This window comes from Aedes aegypti, chromosome 3 (assembly GCF_002204515.2).
Source record: "Aedes aegypti strain LVP_AGWG chromosome 3, AaegL5.0 Primary Assembly, whole genome shotgun sequence".
Classification (NCBI taxonomy): Eukaryota; Metazoa; Arthropoda; class Insecta; order Diptera; family Culicidae; genus Aedes; species Aedes aegypti.
This window is the reverse complement of record NC_035109.1, coordinates 193,722,201-193,749,999: the sequence shown is the minus strand read 5'-3', so window position 1 is coordinate 193,749,999 and position 27,799 is coordinate 193,722,201. Positions and strand designations below refer to the sequence as shown.

The 27,799-nt window shown below is 36.5% G+C and overlaps 1 protein-coding gene across 1 annotated transcript in view; it reads left to right on the top strand.

Moving 5' to 3' along the window:
• Window positions 1–27,799, top strand: part of LOC5574432 (GAS2-like protein pickled eggs) — a 244,148-nt gene that overhangs the window by 182,286 nt on the left and 34,063 nt on the right. Inside the window, exons 6-7 of the mRNA XM_021851764.1 lie at window positions 3,740–3,847; window positions 9,314–9,501. Of these exons, the coding sequence (XP_021707456.1) occupies window positions 3,740–3,847; window positions 9,314–9,501 (296 nt within the window). The remainder of the gene's footprint in view (window positions 1–3,739; window positions 3,848–9,313; window positions 9,502–27,799) is intronic.

The following is a 27,799-nucleotide window of genomic DNA, read 5'->3' as shown; positions in this document are numbered from 1 at the left end:
TTCTAAACGTTGTTCCATATTCGTGTGAAATTTTATTATTTTGAAGATTTTTTTTATTATCACAACATTGTACAATACTAGTCGAATGATGTAGAGAACACCGATGGAAATTTCATTGTTTTTTTTTAAAGATACAGCATGCACAAAGTGTCCACTTTATAAAATGAACAGTCCTTATGTTGCTGATTATTTTTGTTACAAAAAGCGATAAGTGTGAGCTTCTTTCAATTTTCTCAGGATTCAATCCCTGTTTTCTAGCGAATGGTCCTGGGGAATGGTTTTCTGATGAATATCATTCTGGCAAACGTTTTTCTGACAAATATGTCAGACAATCAAAATTTTTGTAAATATCAAGCGAATGAACAACTAACCAAAATTTGCTTAAAATCGGTGATGGTCGTTTACACGTTTGAACTTTTTTGGGGATAGAGTAAGGTGGGGCAAAAGTTCGACCTTAGTGGTATAATCAAAGTTTCCAGGAAAACAACAGCAGTTAAAACAAAACAAATACCATACAGTCAACCTTAAACATATTGGCTATAATTTTGCTGAACAAACTTGTGTCAAAATATTTACCCATGTTTAGTTATTACAGTTTCAAAATTGATTGCCTTAATCGAACGTTTGCCCCACCGGTGGGGCAAGAGTTCGAATCTAGTGTGGGGCAAAAGTTCGCTGGATAGAACACAAAATATCGATCCTTTATTAACAGGCATACTTTACACCAGCCGTAAACTTAAGTTTGCCGAAAAATACACACTAAATTTTCATCAAAAAATTTCCCAAAACCGGGTTAATTGTAATATACTCAAAAATAGCAGTTTTTCGCAAAACTAAGCGGAAATGTAAAATTTTGGTGATTTTCACACGATCAGACAAATTTAATCAAATTTGAAGATAATATGTGGATTTTAGGCAATTTGCAAATTTTTCCGTGATTTTATACATGGGTCGAACTTTTGCCCCGCTGATTCGAACTTTTGCCCCACTATGGGCCAAAAATTGTTTTCAAGCATTTATGCAAAAACTAATACACCTCAAAGCAACCTTATGATAGGCCTAGAAACGCCCTTACATAAAATATTGAAAAAGATTTTATCTTCAACTGGTTCCATGCAACGAAAGTTTGACCAAAAATTACAATATTCACGTCGAAAAACAACAAATAGCCATAACTTTTCTAAATCTCTATCGATTTTTATGATATTTTGAGTAAAAGTCTCTTACTTGAATAGCATTCGAACCACCATGACATTTATAAGATTTGTTTTGAATTGAGCTAGAAATCTTAAAAAGAAACTTTTACCCCACTCAAACTTTTGCCCCACTTTACTCTACTTGGTATGGAATGACCCATATATGCCAGACGTGATAAAACAGTTTCCCTGACATTTATTTAGGATGTTTACAGGATATCTTCTTCTTCTTCTTGGCATTACAAAGCCTGCTTCTCAGCTTAGTGTTTTTATGAGCACTTCCACAGTTATTAACTGAGAGCTTTCTTTGCCAAAGCTACCATGTTCGCATTCGTATATCGTGTGGCAGGTACGATGATACTTTTATGCCCAGGAAAGTCGAGGAAATTCCCATTACGAAAAGATTCTGAACCGACCGGGAATCGAACCCAGACACTGCGGACTCTAACCACTTGGCTAAAGAAGGTCCTTTACAGGATATCTCACAAGCAAAACATGCACGTGAAATCGATACATTTTACAAATCGATTGTGTAATCTGCCTGTTCATAAAGCATTTGAGAAAACAAAGCGACCCACAACGTATTTATGAATGGTCAAAAATTACGTGGGAATGCTCATAGCCTGTCACGATGCTATCGTTCCACTGAAAAATAGAGTGATTTTAATTCGAATTCGTTTCATGTCAATCAACCACCCGCACGATACCAGTGAGGCAAGTTCATCGGCCCCTGTTTGTCTACCCCCCAGCCCATCATAGGCCGGCTCACGTGAGACTGGGAACCAATAATGAGGAGAAAGATTGCGAGGGACAACCGATCAAAATTAATTCTTCACGGGCGCAAACTCTCCGCCAATCCAATCCGGGCAAAAATTGTAACAGCATTTTGCGAAAGGTGAAATCAATAATTTTCACCTGCTATTGACTTCCTTTGATGAATGTGCTTTGCTTTTTAGAAGCGTGCAATCTAAGCCGGAGTTTGATGAATACCAACGAATAGCGGTTTAATTTGTGTCTTTGAACAAGCGACATTAACACTTTTTGGGAGTAGGCATACTTGGGGCTGATCATAGCAGCACTAGTGGTCAGGGCTAGAGGAGTTACATCAGATTGCCACACTGGACACTGAAAGAGATGCGAGGTCACCATCGGCAATCTGCTTATAATGGACATAATTGGCACTTTTACTTTCAGGTGGCATTCAAAACATTTTAAACTATAATAGGATATGGATGAATGCCGATTTAAATCATCTTCACCTTAAAGCTGTCGTATTTTGTTTAGGATGAACAACTTTACAACCTATAATTACAAAATTGAGGTTATCATTAACGTGCTGTTTGTAGAATAACTGCTTATGATCGCGTAGTTGGCAAGCATCACAAATTGTTCCAGAAAACGAATTGAAGAGGAAAGAAGCTTTAAAATAATATATAAAAACTTATATGTCAAAATTTATTTTAATAATGTTAGATCTTTGTTTAATGAAATTCAAAGTTTAAATGCTCCACATTTTTGTGGAATACTTGTAGTAGAATTCAAAGTACACGGGGAGAATAATTACCTAAGTTTTTAATTTAATGTACTCAAAATCAAGTAAATTCCAAAGTCTTTTGGTATTCCCACAAATGTTGACAAAAATAGAAATATCTAAGTCTACCTAATGAGGAAAATTTAGGATTAAACTTGAATTTTTATCCATTGAAAGTTGGAATCCAATACCGGATACAAACTAGAATCGTCTCGAGTTCTTCAAATTATGATTATTATTATTATATGTATTATATTTGCGTGATTAATATATTATTTTTATAACTAAAATCATATTCAAATTTTTATCATGAAGGTTGTACAATTTTCATTTTATCAAATATTCATCATAAGATTTAAAAAAAAATAAAAAAAATGTTTCCTTGGGTTTATATTAATATTAAAATTTGTGTTCTAAGTTTAATATTGTTTGACCGTAAAAATCATTTTTTTCCATATGAATCGAAAGAGGTTGAAAAGCAGATTGCAACAATTTGATGAGATTTCCAATTTTCATTCGTTCAACACGATTAGCTATAAAAGTGTTCAAAGAAAGCAAATGTATATGCATTTAAAATTCCGGTTTTCTTTAGTGTCGTCCTGGACTTATATGGCGCATACGAATCTCCAAATAGTCGTCAATTGAATCCATTAAAAAAAATCTAATCTACGGCCAATCTTCCATTCAGTTCTGCTCTATTTCAATCGACTTCATCGCCTCGTTTTTACTGCTGATATACCTACATTTGTTCGGAACAAGCGCACGTAGGGGGCATTTTACAGCTATCGCAAATATTTCTATGACGTTATTTATTATAACGCGTACCGAAAGACACTAATTCTCAAACAGGTTCTCATTCTGATGGATCCAGTTAAAGCTCATACACCTTATAGGTTAACCATACCATGTTTTGCTACCTCAGCTGATGGAAATGTGTGTCACTCCTGTCCACTTGTCTGAATAATGAAAATTATTCTAATAATTTCGTTACGTCTGATCTGTTTCGTTTCAGGTTCGAGATCTGGTGGAAAAGTGCACCTGCCCGTCGCAGTTCCCCATGGTACGAGTGTCAGAGGGAAAATATCGTATCGGAGATACCAAAGTGCTTATTTTTGTTCGGGTAAGTACAAGGACGCTTTTATTGTTCTCATTTTTTTGCTGAGCTATGTATAACTACGAGTATTGAAGGATAATTTATATAATTATAATTGATAATTGATTTTGGTTATTTGATTGCATTACCTTACATTGAACGGAAAAAAGTTCAATCTAAAAACTATACATTCCCATGATTTTTCATTATGTATCTATAGACGCTACTCGGAAAATTTAGGTTAAATCGATTATGGTTAAGGTTTATTTAGAATCGGTGATTTGCCAAAATTAAAACAACAGTTTTCTTCCGAACGGACAAAAACTCTATAAAAATAAAAACGACTGTTTCTTTAATTATGATAAATGGACGTTCTTGATTTATTGATCAATCGGAATAAAACTGCTTTTCAGTTTTGACTTATGATAGATTCTTATTGGAGCCTTAAGGAGATGTTTAATAATCTTAAAGCTTATATGAAGAGACATGCCTTTCTTATGCAGGAATATCATAGTTCTAGTACAGACTGTCTGTCTGTGGTTCTGCGATTTGCTTCGTCTTGTAAGTATTCTGTAAGGTGCGGCTTATTTTACGAAAGTTCTCAACATAATAAAAAAATGTATTCTGTAAAGTGCGCTTATTTTACAAAAGTTCTCAAAATAAAAAAAATCTTTTGCTCTCTTGAATTCACATCACATAAAAAAACCTTAAACAAAAATATCAAAACTTAGCGCAAGCGACTTATACGTGAATTTCCAAGTTACAGAATACAGGTATATCTCGATTTAGTGGACCCTCGATTTTATGTACATTTCACCTTGATTTAATGAACATTGAAATTCCATGTTTTGATCTACGAAATTTAACAAATTTTGAACATGCGTTATGTGATCTAAAACTTTGTAAATGGGGTTTCCATTGAGTGTGTACAATAAAGTCCTTACAAGATGAGAGGGGTATGAACATAAAGAGATCTTGGTACGATTTTTCTTAATCCCTTTCAGACATTCGAGGGCTTTTTTTGGGTCTTGTACTCACCAGTGAACACTCTCTGTATAGCGTGATATAAATAAAGGATAACATTCAATATGAGGCCTTTTATCGCATTCAATAGTATTACTACTAAGTATGTTGTGATATGCGCAAATTATAATTGTAAAACGTTTTATTCTATGGTTTGTTTTGAAAATTCCACAACTTCGAAATTCTCATTCGTAGATTTTATGTGATTCAGAGATTGATCCAAGAGCTCTTCCAGAGTTTTCTCAAATTTAGGAGTTGTTCAATCTAGTTCAACAAAGATTGCTTAACAGAATACTGTAACGATTATGCATCAATTTACCAGATTCTTTTTTGGACAAGCCTGCTAAAATTATACCGGTTGTTTCTCTATTCCTGTAATTCATCTTGAAGCTCTACAATAAGTTTTTCAACGGATTTTTCCAAAGGTACAGAAACTTTTCCAATGATTCATGCTGGATATTTACATTAAGTTTTTCAGAGCCTCCATTAATGGATTCGTTCAATTATTTTTCAAGATAGGGTAGGTGTACCAGTTATGGACATAGTAGTTCCCTATTTCGCCATACGGGATTACTTGAATGTTTTAACATTTTGAAAGATTTTTTGTGTTGTAGTAGTAAGATTCAAGATATATCTTTATGTTTAAACATTCAAAAATATTTAATATGTGAAAGTTATCGAAATTTCCCGTATGGCCAAATTGGGAACCACTGTGGCCATAACTGGTACACTTTCCCTACTTTCAAAGTGATTGTCCTAAAAATTCTTCAAAAATTAAATTTCATGCCATTTGTTTTCATTAACGTGTGATACATGACATACACTAAGAACACTTCAAGTATGAAACTTCACCATAAGAAAAATGTTTTCAAAGCTTGATGACGCTGAGGAATCGTACAGAATTATTAATTTATATGCTATTTGACGAGTTAAACTTCACTTAGACCTTAAGTGTTCATAATATGAATCAAAACGGTAGGTTGATTTATTGTATTTTCAGCAACTTTGTTTTCTTCGTCATGGGTAGTTTTCTAAAAGCTGTTAGACACAAAATTTGTTTCAATGCATTGAGCATATAAGCGCATCTCAATGCCGAATTTCAAAAGATTTTGCCGACAAAACAACCCTAAGACGAAGAGAACGAAGCGCCCAAAAAACGTAAGTTAAAAGTTGTAATACAATTTTAAATAAGTTTGGCTCCGTTATACCTCATGGCGCTTGAGCCTTCAAATAAACAAATAAGTAAAACAAAATAAAAGCAGTTTTAGCATAGCATTAACGACTGTACAAATTGTGGGTGACTGTACAATGCTCAGCTCTATCGGTTTTGACAAATCTATATGTACTGTCACAGAAAATCGTTTTGTAGGAACGTCTTGTTCTACATATTAGAAATAAACAAAACAAGCATCACATTGTACACCTGGCCATGTGCTTACAATCGCTGGGGAAAGGGAAGGAATGTTAGTTCAACTCTACTTAAGAAGATACAGGGAACTCAAACTATCTTAATAGACTTCACGAGATAGAGAGATTGTGTTTGTAGGGTAGGGTGTATAGGAGAATGCGTTCAATTCGACAATTTTGAGTATATTTTATGATAATATATGGTAATAAGTACATAAATATTGATTTTGAGTTTACCTGATATATTCGAACCATAACTGAAAGAAAAGGTTTAATAAAATAAATATAAAAGAACACATAATTTCACTACACTACGCGAGCAATACTGTAAAAAGAAGCAAGGTATTATACTACGAACAATGACATTTGGCAGTGACGTCATTCCTATCGCAAACTCGAACGAGTGCAAAAGAAAGCAAGGCTTGCTCTCTTTTACTATCATGTAAGCCTCATGCTTGACGACACATGTTTTGATTGAAAACCGTTGTTTACACGTGGGAATAGCCTACCTTGTTGTGTATACCGTGGTGAGCAATACACTATCACTATTTCACTATGCGAACGACGCCTACTTTTATCAAGAATTTATTAACTCAAGACAGCATTAGAACCTTGTATTGAAAATTATTTTTGCAGCGATAATTGTACATTCTAATTAAATTTTTATTGAATTGAAAACAAAAAGAGTGTTAATAAATTTGCTTCGATTTTATGGACAACTTTTAAATCGAAATGTCTACTTTAGTGGAGTTAACATCACTTTTTTTTAATCAATTTTAAAACTTTTAGCATTTTTCTCTTCAAAATTAGGGGGAGATCCACCAGTTCCGGTCCCCTAAGCCGAAATTCCAATATTATTGTTTTTATGCTATCTTGTTACCCATTTATGATAAATATTATCATTCTTTAACGTGTTAAATTCAATTTGAAAATATGAATACGAATTTTGACATCGAATTTGATGATGTATGTTAGCACCAAATTGACCAAGCTTAGCAGATGGCTCCCAATAGTAATTCATTGCCAATGAATGGCATTTACAACATTTACATGAGTAATCTAAATTCCGCTTAGCCTGCAAGACGACCATCTAAAAATCACGTCATATACCCAAGCAACCAAATAACACTTTAATTCGCCATGTGTGCTAACTAAGTAACTAAGTCTTTAATAATAAAAACAAGATGGCAATCTTCAAGAATACGTTTTAAATAGCCACTAAATGGTGCTATATTAGTTTTTTGGCGTTCATAATAGTTATGAGATGTCAAAAAGGGCGATCAAAGTCACCCCTTAGGTCCAATGTCACCCCGTACGGCGGATAACTCAAGGAATAGCTTCATGGACTTTTCAGCAAAGTTATAGATTTTTTGTGTAAAACAATTAGATTTTCAGAAAAAATGTTTTGAATTTTTCGTCAAAAATTTCACTTTAGTCGAATTGTTATTACTTTAAAATCGTGATTGGACAAATCATTCAAATATATATTTAAACTAAAGTTATTTCTGATGCGCTGTGAAAATTTCATTCCAATTTGTCCATAAATGACTAAGATCTGGCATACCAAAGTTGGTCATTTTGTATGAAAAATCGAAACCGTTGCAAATGTTATGTCCAATATTGTAGGGGAAGGGGTAGAAAAATGAACACCTTAAGGATATCAACTTGTTTCTGATAGAAAAACGAAAAATTTGTACAGTTCTATTGAACAACATCAAACATAGGGATGTTATCTATAGCAGCGACACGAAGTCAGACTGAAATAATTAAATTTTCACATATTTTTATCGCTGGCAAAAAACGATGCAAATGTTAATTTTACCTGCACTTTGTGGGTAGTTGGTGGTAAAATGAACATCATGCAAAAAACATAGACGAAACAAATATTTTTGAAAATTTGCATTGCATACCCTTTCTTTCATAAATGATTGTATCCCATTCAAAAAGAAATCTAAAGGCATCAGATTTGACATCATATCATAACGATATTGACCTCACTTTAAAACTTCTAGACTCCCGAGCTAAAAGTTACGCCAGTTCTAATTTTCAAAAATCTAAAATCTCAGGTTTTCTAAAATCTCAGCTTTCTTTGACATTTTCACTTCAATTGACCTTTGTATCAACTCGAACACTCCGATTTATGCTCTAAATCGTCGGTGCGTGATAAAAATTCAATCAAATTTGTTTTTTTCTCGGTAAAAGGCACGGTGTTCATTTTACCACCCCTGTTTATATTTCCACCACTTCCCCTAATAGCAACTCAAGATCGAGTCGAGCAACTCAAGTCGAGGTACGGAAAGGCCACCAAACACTGTGTATCAATATTTTGGCTTGTTATTATCAGTCTCTCTTAAACTAGGTAAAAGTCCTTCGAGAAAGAAGTTCATGGTTCTATTTCCATGGCTTATCGATTAGTGTAAACAAAAGTATGTACACTTGAAGCAACCGAAGCTTTATTCTATTCATAATCGGTAATCAAATATAGTGCTTGAACCACAATACCAACAAACTGGCAAGAAAGAAAACAACGATTTGCATGAATCACTCTATGACCTACAACGAATTGTAGAGGAGCCTATTGATTTTTCACTTCACATAGTTTTTACCTGAGAGAGAGGAGACAGCTGGCTTAGATGGCGAGATCCCAAAAGTCTAGGGAACCTGTCATCAACTGTCACTGGAAAACCGCACATTTGAAGGGCAGAGCGTAAAAAACCGTCAAAATTTGGCCAAACTAAAACTAGATAGATTGAAAATTCAGGTTGTTTTCCTGTGCTCTCGCATGTAAAATCGTTGAATATATAAATATTGTCGATGAAACTCAAATTTCTATTATTTTTTTTTTAATTTTATGATCTTTTTGATAACAAATAAGATGTGAAAATTATTTTGACCCAGTTTGTGCTCTCCAAACCATTGTGCACAACCCAAACAAGAGAAGAAGAAATCAAAGAAGCCAAGAAAACAAGCCAGTTGTCATTGAGCTGTCTCCTCTCTCTCAGGTTTTTACCGCGTTGCAGTTTTTAATTGATTTCCTCTTTTGTACATTTCTCGTCCTTGCAGATTCTACGGTCGCACGTGATGGTTCGGGTTGGCGGTGGTTGGGACACGCTTTCACACTATTTGGATAAGCATGACCCGTGCCGGTGTAAGGCGCAGCATCGCTCTTCGGTGGCCGCTAGACTAATTACTAAAACGAACCATTTGAACAACGGCATTGAGCTGCACAAGGCACAGGTGGTTTATGAGAGGTAAGTTTCGCCGGGAACTAATATTTGTCTGAACGACATATGAGAATGAGATGCTCACACGCAAATTGGATTAAAACGTTAAGAAACAGGCACAACCAATTACCTATAGCAATTTCAAAAATGACTATTAGGTATTTATTGTTTCTTCTAATTGAGATTGAGATATTTTTATAACACAGAAGCTTCAGGCTGGAAATTTTGTCGGTTTTATGTGTATTTCCTACACAAAGCGAACAGTCACCATCTAATACTGACGGAGGATGGATGTGCTCCCCAGAGCACGGTCCTCCGTGAGGCGTCTTCTGGTGGCTGGACGGGTTTTTTGTGGAGGGGCTGGGAATCGAACCCATGACCTTCCGCTTATGAAGCGAAAGCGTAACCTCAAGGTTACAGACCCCCCTATAAAATGTAAAACAAACAGTTAAAATTTTTATGGCGATTTTTCACAAGGCGTTTCTATATACACTGAGGTTTTTTTACGTTGGTCATTGCGTATCGCATAAAAAAGCACGTTATTGCAAAACCCGACGTAAAAAACCGCGTTGTTTCAAAAAACGATGTAAAAAAGACCTCTTGTTTTTCGACGTTTTACAACATTGCGTAACACTAAAATATCGCCATTTACCAAATTAGGGTTTGCTGATTTCAATGCCGTTTTCATAGCACGTCTAGTTTTTGAAATACAAAATTTTAGCTATAGACTATTTTAGCCAATTTGTATGCAAGTTTGCCAGCTTGTATGGCAATTTATTTTCTTAATTTGGCACAGAATTCAAATTTCATGTGTATAACAATTATTATCAACAAAGGTTTCGAAAAGTATTGTAATTTTCTATATAAGAGAAACCATGAATTTTGTATGGTGCAGTCTCTATGATGGAAAAATCGATTTAATTTAAGAACCAGTTCGTGACAGCCGCAGCCCCATCTTGTATCGATGTTCTTTGATCGGGCTGAAATTTTCGGGGTTTGTTTTCTTATTAAAAGAAGATGTTTTGCAAAATTTTGAATTTTTATATTTGGGAAAAATAGGACAAAATGACCCTCAACGATTTCATGTCACAAACATGCAAAATCACAAAAACTGCTATTACTATAGTAAACATGCACAGATTAGGTTAAAATTTGACATGATCAGTCCACGTTATATAAACTTTTAGATAAGCTTGGTATATGGATAAGTGCTTCAAAAAAATAAAAATTAGAAATTAAAAATAGTGATTTTCAAATCGACTTTTTTCTTGCCAACCGATCTAGGTCGAAAAACTAAATATGACGTTTTGTAGTGCAACTCATGGGTTTTCATTAGACCTGTTCATATTTGAAAAAAAATGTCTGGAAATCTTTCGGTCAAGCAGAATTCTGAATTCTCAAACTAAGAACAATGTCTGGTCAAATTTGCAGCTCATTTGATAGAAATTTCACTATGCTTCAAGTTAAAAATGTGTTTTTAGGCTTATTTTAAGGTTTAAAAAATCGTAACTTAATACTCATAAATAAAAATCACTTGCTATTACCACCTATTGATGGCTAATTCTATTCTGTTAAAGTTTGTCGAACACGCCAATAAGATTAAATTAAGTTTAAACATTGTTTGATCGAAATTTGTTCTCCACCGTACCCAGAAATCACGGTTTTCTGAATATGTATGCTATAAAAAATACACATTAGCATCTGAGGGGTGCGGTCTCGAACATTTTGGTCATTCAATTTGAACACATTGTTTTCCACTAGTGCTAACCGTTGTTTGTTTGCTGGTATCGCAGGAAATCATTTTTCAAGGTGCACACTTGAAATACTTCACACTAAGGTTCTGCAATTTGATGAGGGCAATGAGACCAATGAATCAGCTGAAACAGATAGTTTCTGACCGTATGTTGGCATAAATATATTTCACAACAGTTTTAAAAATATTACGCATCAATAAGACCAAGTAAAACGTTTCTTCAATAGTTGATTGTTTCTGTGTCATATAAAATGTATAACATTGTTTAGCGTGACGAAATAATGATCGCACACTTCTAGGCATACTCGGATCATTTTGATAAAAAATTGAGCTTGACAGCAGCCTGGCTGCTTCTTGATATTCAATTCGCACCCCCTAGATTAGCATTATTTTTCCAGGCCCTAGTCGACGGGAAACAAACATAATAAATTTATGAAATCATTAACCATTAACAGCTTACATTTTGCTTTAGGAAATAAATTACAAAAAAACACCCAAAGATCGAACAACCCATCCCAACCTGATGATCGTGCATGACACATGTACCGTCGAATAAATGAATTGAACAAGTTAGCCTTGCTTTTTCTTTCCGATTGATGATTGTTTTGATCGTATTTCACTGACTATTCAGAATGATTTGAAAACAATCATTATCATCGACTGAGGAAAAGCAGTGCTAACGTGTTCATTTTTTACATTCCTTGAAGCTCATGGTGGTGTTCTTGGCTCACCCACAGCGGATTTACGAATGTGCTTCCTAATAACCTATTTTTTACAATTTATTTTCGTGAGATAGAAGGTATCTTTGAACAGAATTGAGTTTTAGAAATGCATAGTCATCATGTTCTGGAAATTATTTTCATTTGAGGTGTAATCCAGAAACGTCGTTTCAAAAATTTCGGATTTTTTTTTCGGTGTAGTATTTGAATTTGAGCCAGTTTGCTAATAGAGGTTGTATTGATGTTCTCCGATCGAGTTGAAATTTACAGAATTGTTTTCCATCATAAAATATGATATTTCGCCAAATATCAGATTTTCATATCAGGGGAAGTGGTACAAAATAACCACTAATGATTTAATGTAAAAAATACAAAATCAATTAAACTGCTACAGCTATAGTAAAAATTCAAGGATCTGTATGAAATACGACATGTTTACTTTACGTTATATGAACTTTCTGAAAGAAATGTCAGTTTCCTGCAAAAGTGATGATGTGGATAACAATAAGGCATGGTGGTTATCACGCTCAATGGTGTGGGTGGCTTAGTGTAGATGTAGTTGGGAAACTCAGAGGAAAATATTAATTAATTGATTGAAATTTAGCCCGAGATTAGTTCATTCCCGTGAGGAAAATAATATGTACTATGTCTCGAAAAACACCAAGAATCTGGGTAAAAAAATCATATTGGGTAATAGGGGTAATATTTCCATATGGATTTTGATGAGTCTGAAAAGGGCGTATACGAGTCCTCATGCGTTCAAATGTCACTAAGCTCTATTGCATCAATATTTTCGTTAGCAGCCTCGGCGGTTCAGCAGTAAGCGTTCTTTCTTCTCACGCTGGTTGTTTGGGAATCAACTTCTGCATTTTTTTTATTGGAATTTGGGACATGTTTTGATGGGTTCGATGGAAGGGCCACATGTGTGTGTACCTTATATGATGGTATGTTTGCTAGAGATCGTTTTGTAAATAATTGAGCTTAGCTTAGTTTGGACGGATTGCAGATATGGCTGCTATGAGACACTGTACTGTTTATATCTTGAATGAGATACATAGTTGACATGTTTTAAGGTTGTGCATATTGTAACTTGGTGCCTGCTTAAGTTCAAACACTACAACGAACTGTTTTTAAGAAATTCTTGAAACGGCGTTCCTAGATTACCATAATGCATCAATACCTGGACGCTTAAGATGACGCATTTGTTTAAAATCTGTTTTGAATAAGTTTTCTTCGGAATTAATTATTATTTTTTTCTACTTAACTAACAGTTCTTATTAAAAATCATAAATTTCCCGATATAATTAGAATTTTTGACATGGAAATTATAACAAAATAAAGCTTGTCTTGTCTTTAAATTTGCATTCGTGTGCAGCATGGCTATAAATCCGGACACTTATGAATCAAAATCTGGACAGCTATGTTTTAACAGGAAATAGGGAGTCGATGCCGGTAATGGACCCTTTGCGTATTATGGACCCCTACAGAAAAACATAAAATTAACACTCAAAGCAACTTTATTCCTATGAAAATCCACCGGGGGAACTTCGATTAAATTGTTAGTCAGCAGTTTCAGGCAAAATATTTGGTTTGAGACGCATAAATACAAATATTCGAACAGTTTTGTGAATGAAACCACACAAGAGGGTCCATAATACGCATTTCCAGGTGGGTCCATAATAGGCTCGTCGGCAGCGAGCCGGATTACATGGGAATCAAATGGAGGGTCCATAATACGCAACGTCAAATTTGTAAACAATCCTATTATGGACCCCGGGAGGGTCCATAATAGGCATTCGGACAACAGTTTTTCAAATGCATATTTCGCTGGAAAAATCTTATGATTTTGTATGTTTCATAGACGTACTATGAAGTAAAGACATTGAATTTGTTGTTAGACTCCACAAAACGTATATGCGTCTGAGATATCATTGCGGAAAAGCGTCTAGAATAGACTGGCCCTTAAACAAAAAAGTTGTAAAATTCAACGGGCACCCTTAACATATGTGCCTTAAGGTGAGAAAAATGGTATCTCAAAATATCAACTCAATTGGTTGCGCCACCAGCTGGCGCATTCAATTCGAAGTTTGTATGGGATATTCGTTTCAAATACATTGAAAATTGACCCTTTGTTACTGTTTCGTTCTGTATACTAATTGATCGTATTCAATTGAGCCCAGAATGACAAATACACTAGTTGATACCCTAATGAACATAATTCCAGAAGGTTGTATCTGTATTTAACCTCATTTTCATTACCATTTCAGTTGTTGAAAGTTAGGTTTAGATCAGAACTCCCGTACAGCCACATATACACATGCGTCTTGCGCAGCAGCTCGCCCAGCGTCATAGGTGGCTATGATGCGCCTAGTGGTAACCTGGGAGGGAGAAACCAATACGAAATTTGTGTGCGTCAAGGTGAGCCGAGATTCTGCTGTCACGAAGTGTCAGTGTGAGCCGCCTACTAAAACAATGGACTAACATGATAAAAGCGCGTAATTAATTAAAGCATGTTTTTGCATTTTGTTGAAGGTGCCAAAAAAGCAGATAAGATTTAGTTTCTACACATTCAAAAGAAATGTCAAAATAGAATCTTTGATTTAAATTAAAAAACAGTAGTGAAACATGCTTATTTTTACTCTTTTTCTATAATGAGTGAAATTAAATGCATAGAGAAATGTAGCCCTTTTTCAATGCTGGTCCGGATAGTCCGAAGGCACACATCAAAACGAAAATGGTGATTTCAACCAAGCGTACCTTGATTATCGTTCGCGAGCTAGAATTATCTTGAAGTTTGTTGTATATTTAGTGTGTAGTATCGGTGTCTCCCTCCCAGGTGGTAACCATCATGCTATGTTGAAGAAATACAGAGCAGTAATGCAGATCTACTTCAGATAGTTAAAACACTAACTTTATTCATTTTTATCATGATACAACCTTCTACAATATTGTTCGCTATGGTATCAAGTAGTGTTTTTGACATTCTGGGTTCAATTGAACGCGGTCAACAATTTTCCTGAACCAAACAGTAGATGATATACTGTTTCCCATATGTTTGAGCTGAAAATTCCATATAAACTTCAATTCAAATGCGCCAGCTTATGGAGCGACCAAATGAGCTGAAATTTTCAGGAACTCTACCTCTAACCCTAAGGAACAATTATGAGGGGTGCCCCGTGGAATTATACAACTTTATTTTTCTCCTATACTGAGCTGGGCCAGTCTAGTCTAGAATGAATTTCAGCTACTAAGGGATCCATTACTAGCATTGAAACACTAGTGAAATTAACGAACGACGCACAGTATTGTTCTTATTACATATTCCTAATGTTTTAATAATGTTCAAAAGTATTATTTCAGTTTATTTTAAATGGTATACTTATGGCATCGAAACATACGATTCCAATACAATGTTTTGATTTAAAAACATTTGGCTCCAATTCCAACTTCGAATATTATTATGTTACAATCACTACATAAATAGTACATTTTTCATTCAATTTAGTTGTATAAACGTTGTGGTGCATTCGTTGGCACTATCACTAAAATAAGTTGGACTACGGAGAGTCTGGAGCAACTTTTTATTTTTGTTATTGTTGATTATTTATCAATGGTAACTGAATAAAAAATGCATGTAAAATGATTGAGTTTATATCGGAAGGAAAGAAATAAAATAATCATATTAACCTTCAATTTGCCTTTTATTGGATTCCATGGAAATGGGTGGATACCCATTTCCATGGAATCCAATAAAAGGCAAATTGAAGGTTAATATGATTATTTTATTTCTTTCCTTTTTGAGCAACTGTCATAAGGATCTAAGAAGTGAATAAAAGCGCATGGCGTGACGTTTTATCAATTATAAGTTAATCGTATCAGTTGGGAGTGAGAGGAATTTCAATTCGGTTTCTTTATTTTCGTCGGATTAGAATAGGTTCTGGAAAGGAAATCCTTAATGGTAACCTGCCCACCCTGTAACTTGTACAGTATTGGACAAAACATTTGCAACTTTTTCGATTTTCCATACAAAATGACCAACTTTGGTAAGCTAGATTTCAGTTATTTATCGTCCGATTTGAATGAAATTTTCACAGAACATCAGATATAACTTGAATTTTAACATATATTTCTGAGTGATTTTTCCAATCACGGGTTTATAAATTATAACGGTTTATCTAAAGTGTAATTTTCGACGAAAAATTAAAAACTATTTTTCTCAAAATCTGATAGCCCTACACAAAAACTGTCTTCAGCAAATTTGTTCACCTCGTTAAAATCTACAACTTTGCTGAAGATACCATGAAGCTATTCTTTCAATATGTTTAGTTATGTCATTTATAAAAAATCGTCAAAAAACTGACTTTAGTCAAACCGTTACTGCTTTTGAACTTGTGATTGGAAAAAATACTCAAAAATATATGTTAAAATTCAAGTTTTGTCTGATGTTCTGTCAAAATTTCATTCAAATCGGTCTATAAATAACTGAGATATAGCTTACCAAAGTTGGTCATTTTGTATGGAAAATCGAAAAAGTTGCAAATGTTTTGTCCAATACTGTATATATTTCTTGTAAACTATTCTTTTGGTTTGGTTTGAGTGTGCTTAGGTTTCGATAGTTGGGTTAAGGCTTGAAGAAAGGACTCGCCCTGAGGATTCCTGGCCGGGTACGGGATTTTCCTGAAGAGATTTTGAACACGCATCTTCGCGCCTGGCGCTTAAGTGAAGGTTGTTTTTGCCGAACCTTATCTTCCCTTCTCAATCCCGTTACATTTGGCTTTCTCACTTCATTTTCCATTCTTCGGCTGCTTGGGCACGTCAGGAGTTAATCACCAATATTAACCTCCTTTTCCCGAGCAGCCTAGATAGCCGCGTAGTGTCGGTAGCGGTTGTTACAACTGGCTAAGAATTAACACTACGGACTGCCTGTTCCGGTGGTAAAAGTCCACCTAACAGGTGACCCCTAATTCATGGTGTGATGCGTACCGTGCCTAGGAATGAATGGTTAGGGGGGTCTAAATAAAACTTAACCGCTAACGGATCCTGTGGGGTACCAGGGCGCCCTCCACAGTATTGAGTCCTTCCTGTGCTACCCGGAGCAATGGTGCAGGTGTCCTTGTGTTTCTCCGAGTTAATCGGCTGCCCTTCTTCAGTCTCAAGCCCTGAGGCTAAATAAGGGTGGGATTATTAATACGTTGTAATTTAGTTTAAATTTTCACCTTCGTTGCTGGTCTGTTTCGTGCTGAGATTGCAAAAAGCCTAATCCTGCCTAGTTTGGGTAGTGGCTACGGTTAGGCTAGCTCAGATCAATCTTCAGCATAAAAGAACAGTTACGATCAATCTTTGCAGACTCATGCAAAATGGTGCAGCCCAAGAACCCTACTTTCGTAGAGGGAACTTCTATCTAGGTAACCTTGTGGACCCAGTTTTTGCTACTTTCAGCAAACTTGAAATGACAAACTCGCGCTCCATGCCCCGCGCATGCGTGCTCGTTAATAAAGCAATCGTTGCTACACTCATTTCTGAGTTAACTACCAGAGATGTATGTGCTGTCACAATCGATGTTTTTGTTGGTGACCTCATTGTTCGGTATATTTACCTCATGATGAACCATCCCCAACGGATGACTTCAAACGAGTTGTCGTACACTGCGTAACAAAAGGCCTTCCGCTACTTGTGGGCAGTGATGCCAATGCTCATCACATCATCTGGGGCAGTTCAGATATCAATTTGAGAGGCTCCAGTCTGATGGAAGACTTAAGTAGTCTTCTTCTTTCTGGCGTTACGTCCCCACTGGGACAGAGCCAGCTTCTCAGCTTAGTGTTCTTATGAGCACTTCCACAGTTATTAGCTGAGAGCTTAATATGCCAATGACCATTTTTTCATGTGTATATCGTGTGGCAGGTACGAAGATACTCTATGCCCTGGGAAGTCGAGAAAATTTCCAACCCGAAAAGATCCTCGACCGGTGGGATTCGAACCCACGACCCTCAGCTTGGTCATGCTGAATAGCTGCGCGTTTACCGCTACGGCTATCTGGGTACTACTTAAGTAGTACAGACCTTGGATTGCTTAACATAGGCAATCGCCCATCCTTCAGGGTTTCTAATAGAGAAGAAGTGTTAGACATAACGCTCTGCTCGAATAGAATAAGTCACGAGTTGACGAATTGGCATGTATCAGATGAGGAATCTTTATCTGATCATCGCTACATCTTCTTTGAACATTCAAATGTAACTGTGCAGACTTTGCGTTTTAGGAATCCCCGGTCAACAAACTGGGAACTTTATATTGAATTGGTTGCGACCAAATTTCATGGATATTCTCCGTCCATTGAAAATCCAAGTGATCTGAATGATGCCGTTGATACTACAACTACATTATGGAAGCTTTTGAAGAAGCATGTCCTTTGCGGTCTGTAAAAACTACAAGAGGGATCCCATGGTGGAATTCCGATCTGACTAGACTCAGGAAACAACGTAAAAGGAGTTGGAACAGACGCCGTTCAGCTGGATCAGAGTTGTTCAAGTCGGCTCGCAAGGCTTACATGAAGGCTCTTCGTTCTGTTGAACGATCCGGCTGGAAAAACCTTTGTACAAATGTTTCCAGTTTGAGTGAAGTGAGTCGGCTGAACAAAATCCTTGCAAAATCTAAGGATTTCCAAGTGAACGAAATTGCGTCGTATGAAGAAGCGAGGAGTTTTAGATCAATCAGTCTGACCTCTTTTTTTCTGAAATGTCTGGAACGCATTATCGATCATCACATCCGTGATGTTTATTTGTCAAACATGCCTCTTCATGTGAATCAACATGCTTACCAATCTGGAAAGTCCACTGTGACTCTTTTACACAAAGTTGTATACGATATCGAGAAAGCATTCGCTCAGAAGCAATCCTGCTTGGGTGTTTTCTTGGATATTGAGGGTGCCTTTGATAATGTGTCTTTCGATGCCATATTGGAAGCCGCACGAAACCATGGGCTACCTACAATGATTACCAATTGGATTCATCAAATGCTCAAACACCGACATCTTTTCTCGACATTGCGTCAAGCAGCGATTCGAAAATTGAGTGTTTGCGGATGCCCCCAAGGGGGAGTCTTGACACCACTTTTGTGGAATCTCGTAGCAGATACGCTATTGAGGCAACTCAATAATTGCGATTTTCCAACTTATGGATTTGCCGACGACTATCTAGCTCTGATAGTTGGTATGTGCATAAGCACCCTATTCGACCTGATGCAAAGTGCTCTTCAGGTAGTCGAGAGTTGATGTCGCCTTTCGGTTAACCCGAATAAAACATCTATTGAAATTCGACCTTTACGTCTTTTTGGCACTGAGATTAATGTGACTGATCAAGTAAAGTATGTCGGAGTCATTCTAGATTCCAAACTTTCATGGACACCTCACATTGATTTCAGAGTCAAAAAAGCTTGCATGGCCTTCGGTCAATGCCGGCGAACCATTGGTAAAACTTGGGACCTCAAACCCAAATATATCAAATGGATTTACACAACAGTTGTTCGACCAATATTGGCATATGGATGTCTTGTGTGGTGGCAATAGGGCGAAGTGAGAACAATCCAATCAAAATTGGGCCATCTCCAAAGTATGTGCTTGATGGCGATGTCTGGTGCGTTCTCTACAACTCCCACAGCAGCTACTGGTGAAAAATCCAGTGAATCGTAGATTTACACACACTTCGTTTTTACCACTTTTGTTGAATTGGGACAAAATTGTCCTTGCTCCAAGTGATCTCACAATTGCTTGTCATTTTCCTTACAGGACATTTACCACACAATTCCCTTCACGAGAATTGTGTGGTAAATGTCCTGTTAACCTTCAATTTGCCTTTTATTGGTAAATTCTTCTTGGCATTACGTCCCCACTGGGACAGAGCCTGCTTCTCAGCTTAGTGTTGCACTTCCACAGTTATTAACTGAGAGCTTTCTTTGCCATGTTGCCATTTACGCATTCGTATATCATATATCAGATACGATGATACTCTATGCCCAGGAAAGTCAAGGAAATTTCCATTACGAAAAGATCCTGGACCGTCCGGGAATCGAACCCAGACACCTTCAGCATGGATTTGCTTTGTAGTCGCAGACTCTAACCACACGGCTAAGGAAGGCCCCTTTATTGATAAATATAATAAGGATATTGATACCGTCCCAATTTTGATTCACAGCGGAACGCCTCAAATGAAAGCCCTTGTGTTGCCCTACATTAAGTTTTTCAATCTAGTTCGGTTGACAAAAAAAAACGATTTGAGAAAAAAAAATATTTTATAAAAAACAGTTTTTTCTTGATTTGAAACATTTTTTAAATCCAAATACCACGTTCATTTTGAAGTTCATATAACGTAAAGTAAACATGCCGAATGTCATACAAATCCGTGAATTTTAATACGCCTATTTTGCTCCAGGTATTTTTGCGAGGTACCAGAAGGGGACCTGCCAAAGCCCCAAGCTGCCCGGGAGAATTTCCGAACTGAGTGGTGAAGGAACAATACAACAATGGGAGGACATAGAAAACAAGATTTATTTCTAAATAACCTTTGGTTCAGAAGCGTCATACAAATAAAATAAAAGGGAACCAAAAGTAATTTGAAGGTTATGGGTATTTATTTTAACAGGGATTTCGTATTGGAGTGGGCTCACCGATACGTTGCGGCCGTTGCTGCAATTGATGTTCTTCATAGCGCCTGATTCTGTGGTTCTTGATGATTGCTCCATTTGATATTCAGCTTCTTGTGATCGCCTAAACAGCCACAACTTCACGAACGTAATAATAAGGGGGGCGGGGGATTGACGGTTTAGGCCTATGTAGGCTATGACCTTCGTTCACCAAAGTCCGGAGTGGTACTGTAGCGCATATTTCACTGAGTCGGGATTCGAGCGAGCAGACACCATAGTTCATTGGCAAGGCACAGACTTTGCTATACCGTCGGATGGGGCTACTTTGGACATTCACTTTTTGGATTTATTTGCAGCATAAATATTCATCTGAGCCATTTTGTGTCTTCAGCACTTTTATTAACCAATATTTGCTCTACAACCAAGCATGAATAGTTTTGGAACAACATCAACAATATTTAAGAAATTTTTGATAATTTTATATTGAAACTTGTTTTTTTGTTAAAATAATTGATAAAAGGTCTTGATTTTACGACTCTTTTGTTTATTTTGAAGTGCTGATTTGTATGTTTTACAACACAAAATAATTAACAAAAAATTCAAAATAATGAATAAGTATACAAAACGTATATTTCAATACATAAAAACAGTAAACTTACAACAAAATCTTTAAAAAAAATTGTTGGTCATATTTTACATGAATCCGCTATAAAAAGCAATTGCATCCTTCATATGCTACAAATAAACTACTCTTATGCCATCTCAAAACTATATAAAACCAAGGAGTTTCCAGGATAAGTAAAATTTAAATTGTTTCTAATCTCGCAAAACATAATTCTTCTTCTTCTTCATGGCATTAACGTCCTCACTGGGACAGAGCCTGCTTCTCAGATTAGTGTTCTTATGAGCACTTCCACAGTTATTAAGTGAGAGCTTTCTTTGCCAAAGTTGCCATTTTCGCATTCGTATCTCGTGTGGCAGGTACGATGATACTCTATGCCCAGGGAAGTCAAGGAAATTTACTTTACGGAAAGATCCTGGACCGACCGGGTTTCGAACCCAGACACCTTCAGCATGACTTTGCTTTGTAGCCGCGGACTCTAACCACTCGGCTAAGGAAGGCTCCAAACATTATTATTATACTTCATAAATTGCACTTTTAATAAAAATTACCTTTAGTTACAGGAATCAATGAGATCCTTCTACATATCAATCATTTAACATTAAGAATCAGAACGAATGTTTTTGTACAAAACTAGTTAATCATCATCGCAGTACTTGGTACTTAGGGACCGTTCAAATATTACGTAACGCAACAGGGGGAGCCCCCTGTGTTACGGTCCATACAAAAAATAATAGTTTTCCGTACAAAAGCTGTTACGTAGGAGTGGATGGGGTCTAAAATTGTCAAATTTTGCGTTACGTAATATTTGAATGAATCCTTACTTCATCCGTTTATATCATCTTAAACAGCCAAGCAATAGCTGACAGCTCGATTTAGAAGGAAGTTAACTTGAAGTTACATAAAATATAAATAGCATGTTTTGCAGAAAAGTGTTTGAAATGTGTAATTTTTCCGAGCTTTACAATTTTCTAAATCATGTTTATCGATGAAAAAACATTGTAAAACATCATAATGAACAATAATCTATAGAATTAGTGTGAAATTCATGAGAGAAAATCATTTAAAAAATCATATAAAATCGTATTAATTTTCAAAAGTGTCCAAACTAGCCCCTTTTTTGTTTTGAAGGACAGATTTTTTTCCGCTGTTCAAGCAACTTTTTAATTTCTTGATGGAAATTTTCTCATATATTGCACATTTGCTACGCACATATACTGCCCATAAAAGCATAACTGTCCCATATGGAATTAGTAGGCATTGAGAAAATAACGCTCAAAGTTTGAAATTTGTCTTCTCATACAAATTTTCCCAGTTTTCTAGTACATTCCTGCATGTCATATTCATTTGGCATCACCGCAAAGATAACTCATTTTGCATCTATTGATCAGTGAGAAATATAAAATTGAACATATTTCACAATGTTCACTTGCTATTTGGATTGGAAGTTCATATAGAGACTGTTATGCCTTTATTTTTCAATATGGGACTGCACCAACTTCACATTTTTCCACAACATTTTCAAACAAAGTGTGTAAATTTGTATATGCGCCGTAAAGTATATGTTGAAACATGAATGTTCCGATGAAAAAAGGTGTTGGTTCGAAAATCCATATGAGTTATGCTTTTATGGGCAGTATACAACTTAGATATATGCAAAAATTATCAAAATCTACACACTTCGAAAAAATCGTGTAATTTTGTGTCATTAAAGACCGACAAATTAAAGCGAGCTAAATGACACGAAATTAGGTATGAACTTAATTTTACACGATACCAGATCATACAGATTTGTAAAATTACTTGGCAATATTTTGTTCGTGTAATTTTACACGTAGACGTATTTTCGTTGTCAACATAACCTCAATCAGCAAATCCTGCCTACTGCACTAGGAAAGCCAATGAACCCTTGATGTTTCTTCCGATCCGGAACCGTGCGGCTGTATAGTGAACCACTTTGCAACAAACAACGCAATACTTCAATGCTGCATGATGTGTGAACTCTACTTTTGCCAATATGTCAGCCTTCTAAATCACATGTATAAATCTAAATATTATTATATCATCTTAACACCCATGCCTTGTTCGGGCAAAAATAATATAAAGCAAAATACTACATCGTTATAATTGCACTTTATTTGGTAGTTTTTGTCACAATGAAAATGTGCTATTTTGATAGACCACCCGATGCTTCCATATTATTTTATTGCTCAGCACTATTGTTTTCGATGGAATCCAATTATCGCTTATTAATTCTAAATATGTATATATCTGTCATTACACTACGGCCACCAAAAACACCAGTTCACATTTATAGATAATGAGTAAAACCTCAAACAAGGGAAGAAACATAGTTAGAATGCAAGGAATGTTTTTATTACGCACGACTGCAAAACATGGATGACATTTGAGATCACCGGAGCTATCGTGGTTGTGTCCCCGGTCTTGTAAATTTACAAGGCTCATGCCTCAAAATTGAGTTCAGCATTTCAATATTCCAAGAATGTATCCGAAATGATTATACATTAATTTTACAATGTCGACAATCACGTTTGTTTAACATATGAAGTAAAATTGAATCATGTTTCAATTTCCGTCATGGTTCAATCAGTCAGATTCTGCCAATAAGTCACTGTCAAAATTGAGATTTTTTTAGTGTGTATCCATACATTTTAATGCTACAAATCCTCAAAGTTGAAGAATGTGGAAATAATGTAAAAAAAAGCCCCGTTTGACGGTACTAAGCCTATTTAATTTTCAATTTAGTTTCAACCTAATATTCTACCTAGTAAATCTTTAAATTGTTTTGTTTTTAAATCCTCTTAGATATTTTATTTTATGAATGATTCAAATTCTAAATCTCAAATTCAGGGTGTTTCAACAATGTTTCTAGTCATGGTTCGACATTCTTCCTTGACAGGATTTGTTGATTGCGCCACGTCAAATAACCCATCTAACTCTTCATGCCCCATGGCGATTGACGTTGAACATCAAACACGGCGTTGTCATTTATCTACCAAACACAACATTCAGCAGAATGACACAATGAAGGAGATACAATAGCCATACAGCCACGTGACGACTTCTAATCTAAAGCGTTGTGAAATTACCTCTTAAATGCACCTTTAATTTGCTTTATCTAAAGTTAATATTCCGTTCACTTAGGGAATTTTATAAAATAGTATACAGATAATCTTGAATTTATGATTAAATGTGAGATATAATGGATTATGAAATGAACTAAATGCTCACCTAACTATGTTTGCAATTACATAGTAAGACAAACATGCGCCATTGAACTAATATTGATAGATTTAATCGCTCTTAGCTTGCGGGCATGAGCCTTAGCGACTGAAATTATCGATGTATTACGATTGACAAGTCTAGGGTCCAATCATACATTTAGTATAGACCAGACAAGACAGTGACCATAAAGTTGGATTCGACGAACCGTATTGTATAGTTGAGGGGTAGCAAACACCATAGAATTTTGTAATTATATCTGAGTCGAACAATAAATTGACAAAATCTACTACCCGCTACCGCCCAACAATTTACAAAATTCTATGCTAAGCATACAAAATGTCTAATAAGACATCGCCAACCGGGCCTGAGCTGGACGCGGCCACAGCCGTGGAGGGTGTAACAGGGCCGGAGTCGAAAATACGTAGGGGGACATGGGGCAAGAAGGACACCCGGGGCAAAAGTGCCACCTCTAATTTCACGTAGTTCAAATCAATTTTTTGATGTTTAACGCAGGATAAGAATAAATTGAGTACTAATTGAGGGTTGTGTAAATATTACAGTTAAAAATGTTTAGTACAAAAAATTAGAAAAATGTATTTAACTCACCAACGCAAAAAATGCGAAATATTATAAGAATGTAAGACTGGAAAACAAGGTCTGACTCCCAATAAATACAAAATATATTTGTTTTTCCGCACAGTATTGATGATTTTCAATTGTTTAATATAGCTGTGAGGAATTTTTTTCGAAAAAGTTCTTTTGACATTAAGTTTTACATATATAAGAACAGTATGTCTTATGGGGCAAGAGGGACACCGCAATTTTCTCATATAAAATCACATGAACTTTTATTTTTCTTGTTTAATATTGCATTAAATCAATGCTTCCTACTAAATAAAATCAAAATAAACCATCTTGGACATTCAAAATCGTTTCTGAATTTTTTTACTATCATTGTTACAGTCAAATAAGATAAGAACTAAATTAATTTCGTAAAATTACTTTTTAACTATAAGTCAACTTTTATCCCTCAGTTTTTATCTTTACTTACTCTAGAATTTATCGTTTAAGTGGGGAAATAATAATATGCAAAATTTGTGGCATTTTGCTCTGGTGGTCTCTTGCCCCATACGAGTGGCACTCTTGCCCCGTGCCTCGTTGAAAAACCTCATAAGAAGGGACATTTTCAAAAATCTCAAATCATCATGTAATTCTTTTATTTTTGAAATCTATCGATAACATCATTTAGAACAAGAGATGAGCTTGTCCCTACACTGGAATAATCTTCAAAAATTGTGCTAATCAACCATGATTTGAACCTATATATCTTAAGGTGTCCTTCTTGCCCCCAGCCCCCCTACCATTGAAGCAGCTGTAGTAACCGGAATCACCAACCTCAGAATCGTGGAACACGCGGCAAGCGGAGCGAAGAATGATGAGGTGAAATCGGTAACTGGCGCGACGAGCGCAACAGCAGTGCAGGGATTCGATTTACCGTCTAGAGTACAGGAGAGCACTAACGCGGCTGGCAGTGGGACCAGTAGGCCGAAATATAATGCATTATTGAGCGAAGCTAGAAGCATGGATAGTAATCGTCTGGTGCAAAATAGAACACACGTTAAACCACCAAATGCGACTATCCGCGTCAGAGTGACTCGGTTCAGTCACTGCGAACTCTGCAACGATCGCGATAACAGCAGGATGGTACAATGCGACAACTGCGATCTGTGGTACCATTTTACATGTGTCGAAGTTACTGGTGGGATTGCAAACCAAAGTTGGAATTGCCCTATGTGTTCGTTGAACGAAGGTAACCCAGCATGCGCAGAAGAGGTACGTTCTGAAACTTCAATTCAGGAATTGCTTCCAAATCCCCCAAACTCGAGGAAAGCCACCAGCCATACAAGTAGCAAGCGAAGTGAGCAGCGAAAACTAGATAGGCAGTTACAAATGCTGGAGGAAATGAAGCAAATTGAGCAAAAATATCTGAAGGAAAAGTATCGATTGCTGGACGCTGCGGATGATGATGAAGCAACCGTGACGAGCGATGAAATTATGGGAAGTGCAGAGATGTCAAAAGTTCAAGGTTGGCTGCGGGATACAGAAAACTGTGGAGAAGACTATGACTCCGGTTTAGTCGAAGAGGATCCTCATAGTGGAGTACATTTGAACAAATCGAAAGCAAACGTGAATCTACCTGACCATAGAAGGCAAGCACCCATCGATCATCTTGCACAGAGAGGGCAGCATAGTTTTGTTCCCAACCTGCGTTCTACTCCCCGAGAAGTAGTTACACAACTCATGACGAAACCCCGAATAGATTCGCTCGACCGATTCGATTTTATGCATGGCAATCCCCATCGGAGCCAACCTCATACAGTTGCAGCCCCCATCACCTCAAGAGTGCAGTTTCATGCGACGTCAGCGACTGGAGGTGCAGGCGGTCCCTCTCAAACATTCAGAACAGATATACCGTTTCGCCAACCCACTGTGACCAACGCAAGATCAACGTTGACGCAATCAGTGATGGGCAATCAAACACTTTCAGGCAGACAACCGAGCATACACGATCACGACTCAAACATTGTCGAGAACGCTTTACACTTAATCACAGTCAACTGGCAGCACGCCAAGCTGTGCCTAAAGAACTACCAGAATTTTACGGAAATCCCGAACATTGGCCTCTCTTTTATTCAATGTACATATCCTCAACACAGATGTGCGGCTACTCGAACGAAGAAAATATGCTTCGGTTAAGAAAATGTTTGAAAGGAAAAGCGCTGGAAGCCGTCCGATGCCGGCTGCTGCATCCATCGAACGTTTCCAGTGTAGTATCAACTCTTAGAATGTTATATGGAAGACCAGAAGCCATCGTTCAAGCATCGATAAAAAAGATTCGTAATTTACCACCGCCACAAGTTGAAAAATTCGACACCATAATTAATTTCGCTTTGACAATAGAAAATCTGGTAGCCACCATTGAAGCATGTGATGTTGAGGATTTCATATACAACGCTGCTTTGAAATATGAGTTGATAGAACGCCTTCCACCTGTGCTAAAACTAGACTGGGCTAGGCATTCTAGGAACCACCCCGCACCCAACTTAATGGACTTCAGTCGTTGGTTGTACGCGATCGCTGAAGATGCGTTCACTGTTATGCAGACGTCAAGTAGTATTTCAAAGAATCGTTGGACTAAGAACGATGGTTTTATCAACGCCCACTCTGAAGGTGAGCTAAATGAGACTCAGTCATCACAAACCACATCGCAAGGATCACAATCGGCTCATACGGCCGAGTGTATAGTTTGTAAAGGGAGTTGTAGCTCAATACCGAAATGTGAACGATTCA